The sequence below is a fragment of the Phoca vitulina genome, unplaced genomic scaffold (assembly GCF_004348235.1).
Source record: "Phoca vitulina isolate PV1807 unplaced genomic scaffold, GSC_HSeal_1.0 scaffold1878, whole genome shotgun sequence".
Classification (NCBI taxonomy): domain Eukaryota; kingdom Metazoa; phylum Chordata; class Mammalia; order Carnivora; family Phocidae; genus Phoca; species Phoca vitulina.
The window spans coordinates 1-6,209 of record NW_022591565.1 but is presented as its reverse complement, the minus strand read 5'-3'; the positions used below and the strand labels follow the sequence as shown (position 1 = coordinate 6,209).

The 6,209-nt window shown below is 49.7% G+C and overlaps 1 protein-coding gene across 1 annotated transcript; it reads left to right on the top strand.

Annotated features, from left to right (window-relative positions):
- Nucleotides 1-5,400: 5,400 nt before the first annotated feature.
- On the top strand, nucleotides 5,401-6,203 carry LOC116629636 (melanoma-associated antigen B1-like; the record flags this gene model as incomplete). Its single annotated transcript, XM_032399879.1, has 1 exon — nucleotides 5,401-6,203. A coding segment is annotated over exon 1 (803 nt), but the record flags the coding sequence as incomplete, so codon positions are not given.
- Nucleotides 6,204-6,209: the final 6 nt, after the last annotated feature.

Sequence of the window (6,209 nt, the reverse complement as noted above, 5' to 3'; positions counted from 1 at the left end):
TCCATTATGAAGAGGCTCTGCGAGATGAGGAAGAGCGAGCCCGAGCCTGAGCCGCAGCCGGGGCTGCCTCTACTACCAAGGCCCGTGCACATACCCAGGCCGCCCACCCCGCCCAGACGCTCCTCTCGTCCCTAGGCCGGGCTAAGGCAGATTCTTCGCTTTGTGGTTAACAAAGGCAGTTGGCTAACTAGTGGAGGGCCCAGGTGGGGTGCATAGGAACACAAAGTGTAACATACTTGTGTTCCTGTACAGTGCATAAATTGGAGATGTATCTTTATCTTCCTATTTTAAATGGCTTTCCTTTCAATTAAAGGTTTATTTAGCTTGTTGAAAAATAAGAATTTTAGTATTTTGTAAAACAAATTGAAACCCTTGAATCGTTTCTTGTCATTCAGAACTAGGTAACATTTAATTTAATATTCTTTAATTGCCCAAATATTAATTTAGCCCTTGCTTTTTGGAAGGCTCCTGGCTAGTACTGGGGATGATAAGAAAAATAGGCCCAACCCCTGCCTACAAAACTGTGGAGTCTAAGAGCAGCTCTCATATAAAAAATAGGTGGTGAGATACTCCCTAAGATGGAAAGGACTAGTAAAAATAAGGAGTAAAAAGGAGGGAGGGGGCCTCCAGATGAGGAGTTCTAGTGTAAAATGCCCCAAGGCAAGGCAGATTGAGCCTTTGGGCAGCTGAAAGCCCTGTGATGGGAAGTAATTTTTAAAAAAACTTATTTGTCATAGAGAGAGAGAGCACAAGCAGGGGGAGTGGCAGGCAGAGGCAGAGGGAGAAGCAGATTCCCCGCTGAGCAGGGAGCCCGATGCGGGGCTGGATCCCAGGACCCTGGGATCATGACCTGAGCCAAAGGCAGACGCTTAACGACTGAGCCATGCAGGCGCCCATGATGGGAAGTAATTTTAAGTTAGCTGTATGGTGGGCTAAATGTGGCTGTGGAACTGGTGAGCCAAGTGGTGGGTCTCTGAGTTGAGAGATTTAAGTCTGGAATGGAAAACTACCTTTAACAGTTACTTTGGGATTGTGAATAAATCAGAGAGGATCTTCACCCCGGGCACGGATGGAACATGTCCCATGCTTCTGTCCCCAATGCAGGTGAACACAGACCACAAACTAGGTGTTTTACACAAACCATCTCCAGGGAGTTTCTGAGACATAAGGGCGGTACTCTTTTGAGGTTGGAAACTCAGAAGCCACTGTGCAGGTACTCTTTCCTGTAAGTTGGGGAGTCAGAACCCATTTTATCAAAAGAGCATTCAAATTCAGTGTTACTGTTTTTGTTTTGTTTTTTTACTTGGCTTCTAATTCTGCAAACTCTAAGGGAGGTATAGATTTTAGGTGATGGTGAAATTAATGAATATAGGGGTGCTTTCAGTAAAAGGGCAGAGGAGAGGAAAGAATTAGTCTTTGAATCCAATTCTAGAGGATTTGAGTTGCATTCCGCTGGAAAAAACTCCCCCATGCTCGAAATATGATTTATTGGGGGGGGGGGAATTTACTTTAGTGTCTCTGTAAGCAGCACTTTGGACTGATTTGGTATTCCATGTCCTAGAGTGGCATATATTCTCTGATATCTACTAAATTAAAACAAATATTCCATCAGGGTGGGTGGTATCCTCTGAGGTCAAAATAATCATAGCCATAGTAATAACAGGCATTGTGTAAAGTCTCAGTGCATTCCAGGCATCTTTCCAGGTGCTTTATGTACATTAACCATGGTCCACCAGGCCCTGCGAGAGAGGATTTAACAAACCTTCTTCACAGATGCAGAGCCTGAGGCCCACAGAACTTGCTAATGCACCCAGTTCAAAGAGCTAATAAGTGATAGGGCTAGGCCTAGACCCTTAGTCTGAATCTGTCCAGAGCTCACACTTTTCCACTCCTCTCAGCCTGATGCTGACCATCGATCACTTAATTCACTTTCTTCTACCACTCCAAAATGTATCTCAAGCCACTAAAAAGGACTCTGTGACCAAAACATTGGATTGGAATACATAACCAGTGTGATAAGAATACCAAAATAAATCAGAGATATGAATAAAGGAGAGAATGAGACAGTGACAATATGATCATCTACATGGGTAAAATCAGATATCTTCCAAAGATCAGGGGTTCACAAAATCATCTGGCTCCATCCTTCTCTGTAAAAAGTAAATCTTTTATGTTGATGTTAATGGTGGGTATTCATCCTTTCTCATGGCTGAGTAATATTCCATTGTATATATGGACCACATCTTCTTTATCCATTCATCTGATGAAGGGCATCTCAGCTCCTTCCACAGTTTGGCTATTGTGAACACTGCTGCTATGAACATTGGGGTGCATGTGCCTCTTCTTTTTACTATATCTGTATCTTTGGGGTAAATACCCAGTAGTGCAATTGCTGGGTCATAGGTGAAATAAGTCAAGCAGAGAAAGACAATTATCATATGGTTTCACTTATATGTGGAACATAAGGAATAGCATGGAGGACATTAGGAGAAGGAAGGGAAAAATGAAGGGGGAGAAATCAGAGGGGGAGATGAACCATGAGAGACTATGGACTCCAGGAAACAAACTAAGGGTTTCGGAGGGGAGGGGGGTGGAGGGATGGGTTAGCCCAGTGATGGGTATTAAAGAGGGCACATATTGCATGGAGCACTGGGTGTTATATGCAAACAATGAATCATGGAACACTACATCAAAAACTAATGATGTACTGTGTGGTGACTAACATAACATAATAATAAAAAAAGTAAATCTTTTAGAGCTATCCTAAGTGTGGCTGGTGAAGAGAAGGAATATATCAGCTTTTTTTTTTTTTTTCCTCAGACTCCACAACACCTGTCCTGGGCTCCCTGATGTATGCTGCTCTTCCCTAATCTTACATCAGTCTCGGCACATGGACTCATTTTCTGCAATATTTGCAGTAGAGAAACTGGTCGAGTGTTTGCACGTACACGTTGTTTCCCAGGAAGCCTTTAATCAAGAGACAGGCCAAGATGAGAACCCCCATGAATGAGTACTGAGAAGACAACTACCCCAACATACTGGGGTCATCCAAAGACCTAAGGATGGTGACCTTAGCTCAGTAGAAGGAGTCCCAGGCTCTGAAAGATATGACGAGGACCATGAATGAGAAATGATGGAAGGACCCAGCCAGAACAGCAAGGTCCTATAGTATCTCATCCCTGCTGTCTTTTGGGAGACACCCAAGGACCATGATCAGATGAGGATCACCCACACTTCCAACTTGGAATTCTCAGGAAAGGAGGACCTACAGGTAAGATGAGCAGCTATAGGAAAGCACAGAATGAAGTTACATGATCGGTCATCTGTCAAGGTGAAGACCCAAGAGTAGCACCCACAGCATAAAAGGAGGTCCCACAACATCTCCTCTGCTGTCATCCCTGGGAAGCCCTGGGCAGAGCTGATTTCAGCCTGGAAAGTCTCAGGAAGGTGAGGGCCACCGTTTAATGGAAGCTGCCTCAGTTTTGCAGAGGGAGGGACCTGGGCCCTAACAAGAATTCATGTGAAGACCATGAGTGTTATCAGGGGACCCCCAAAGCAGAGGGGGCTAAATAGAATCCTGTACCATTCTTAGCCTTGGGGGACCCAGAAGAGCTCTGAGGAGTCCCCTCATTCTGCCCGGTGAGTCTCAGGGAAGGAATGGCCTTATCTAGCAGGATGGTCCCAGCTCTGCAGAGGGAGAAGTCTTGACCATAGCTAGAGTCAAGGTGTGGACCCTCAATGCAAGTGAATCTCTCCTGAAAGGGAGAGGTTCACAGAGCCCGCCCCCCCTTATGAGGCTTGTGCGGCTCAGGAAGGAGTACCCCCGAGCAACAGGACCAGAGTTTCCCTCTAGGGACTCAGGAGGGTGGGGGCCCTGGGGGCTGGCAGGCCTGGGCTGGCAGGGGGAGGAGCCGCAAGCGCCGGGGTCCCACAGAGCCCCGCCCACCCCTGCGTTCCGCCCACCCCTGCGTTCCGCCCACCCCTGCGTTCCGCCCCCGGAGACCCCGGTGCCGCCGCCCCCGGATGCGGATTCCCCGACTTCCGTTCTGGGCGGGACCTCGACCACTGGGCACGGCGATTCCTTGGGCGGCGGACGGTTTTGCAGGACCAGTCTAAAGTCAAGGTGAGGACCCTGGGGGGGACTGAAGAGACTACTCCACCCCATAACGAAGTTGGCGCCCCTGAACCTGCCCCTTCGGTCGGGCTCTGGGGGGGTCCCAGCGGACTGGCTGGCCGAGCAATCCCATCGTCCTCAGGGTGGCCTCAGGGAGGCAGGGCCTTTGTCTAAAGGGGGCGGCGCCACTCCTGCTGGCAGTTCTGAAATTCAGGAGTAATTTGGGCTGAGATAACCCCTCATTTCTGCCTAGGGGGTGATTCAGGTAGAGGAAGGCCTTTATCTAAAGGAGGCAGCCCCATGAGCAGAGGGAGGAGTTTTGGCCCTAAAGGAGTAAAGGTAGGACCGTCAGTGCTAATAAGGGCCCCTCTCCTCAGAATAGGGAGCTGCACAGAACAGCACCCGGCTCTCATATCTGGGAGTCCCCAGGGGAGGTACCCAAATGTGCAGCACAGTGACTTCTTTTCTAGCTACTCTGGGGCCTTTGCTTTAAGGCTTGTAGACTCAGGTAGATGGAGAAATCCCAAATCCTACCTGGAGTCGAGGTCAAAGTCCTGAATGAGGTCTGAGGGAGCCACTGCCTCCAAAACAGTGGGGTTGGAGGGTCTCGCCCCTGCTGTTAGCACGCATAGGCCCCAGTCGGCCCACTCTGGCTGTCAGCTTAGGTCCCAGAAATGCGAGGACCTTTGTCTAAGGCTCATGGCCTCAAATCAGCAGAGGACAGAGCCCCAGGAAGGGTTTGGAGTCAAAGGGAAGATCCTGAGTAAGGAAATGGAGACCACTCAATACCCAACTGAAAGAGTAGCCTAGGGATGCCTGAGTGGCTCAGTTGGTGAAGCGTCTGCCTTGTGCTCAGGTTGTGATCCCGGGGTCCTGAGATCGAGTCCTGAATCGGGCTCCCTACTCAGCGGGGAGTCTGCTTCTCCCTCTCCCTCTGCCTCTCCCCACAACTCGCATTCTCACTCACTCTCCTCTCTCTCTCTCAAATCAATCAATAAATAATCTTTAAAAAAAGAGTAGCCCATGATGCCACCCCTGCTGTTAGTCCTGGGAGTCCTAGGAGTACTCTCACTTCCTCCATTGGGTTCTCAGGAGACGGGCAGACCAAGAGCAAGAGCCCTGTTGGGGCTTAGCACTGTGCCCTCACAGATATCTACAAAGGTGGCTTCTTAAAAGCCAGGGTGGTCTCTCCCTGCTGAGGTGCTCCCACTCTCATCTTCTCCGCTCTAGGTACCAGCATCTTCCACCCTCCTGTCCACTCTTGGGCCCGTTGCCCTGACCGAGTCATGCCTCGGGGCCAGAAGAGTAAGCTCCGTGCCCGTGAGAAACGCCGCCAGGCCCGAGGTGAGCCCCAGGGCCTTGGGGGTACTCAGGCCACTGCAGCAAAGGTTGAAGAATCCCCCAACTCTCCTGTTTCTGGGGATACTCCCCCAAGTTCCCCTGTTGCTGGCACTTCCCAGGAGCCTCAGGGATCCCCAGCCACTAGCTCTCCTGCTGCAGGTGTTTCACGCCCGAGATCTAATGTAGGTGCCAAGAGCCAAGTTGAGAAAAATAAAAATTCCTCTCAGGCCTCAACTTCCCGTGAGAGTGCTCGCGAAGATCTTCTAACCAGGAAGGTGGGGATGCTGATGCAGTTCCTGCTAGAAAAGCATACAATGAGGGCACCCATTAAAAAGGCAGACATGTTGAAGATGGTCAACAAAAGGCACAGGGAGCACTTCCCCGAGATCCTCAGGAGAGCCTCCGAGCACATGGAGCTGGTCTTTGGCCTAGAATTAAAGGAAGTCAAGCCAGGCGGTCACTCCTATACCCTCGTCAGCAGCCTAGACCTCACCAGTGACGGCAGTGTGAGCAGCATCTCGGGCTTTTCTAAGAATGGGCTTCTCATGCCTCTTCTGAGTGTGATCTTCTTGAGTGGCAACTGCGCCTCTGAGGAAGATATCTGGGGATTCCTGAATATTTTGGGCGTCTATGATGGAAGGAGGCATTTAGCCTTTGGGGAGCCCAGGAAGCTCATCACCCAAGATTTGGTGCAGGAAAAGTACCTAGAGTACCGCCAGGTGGCCAACAGTGATCCTCCACGCTACGAGTTCCT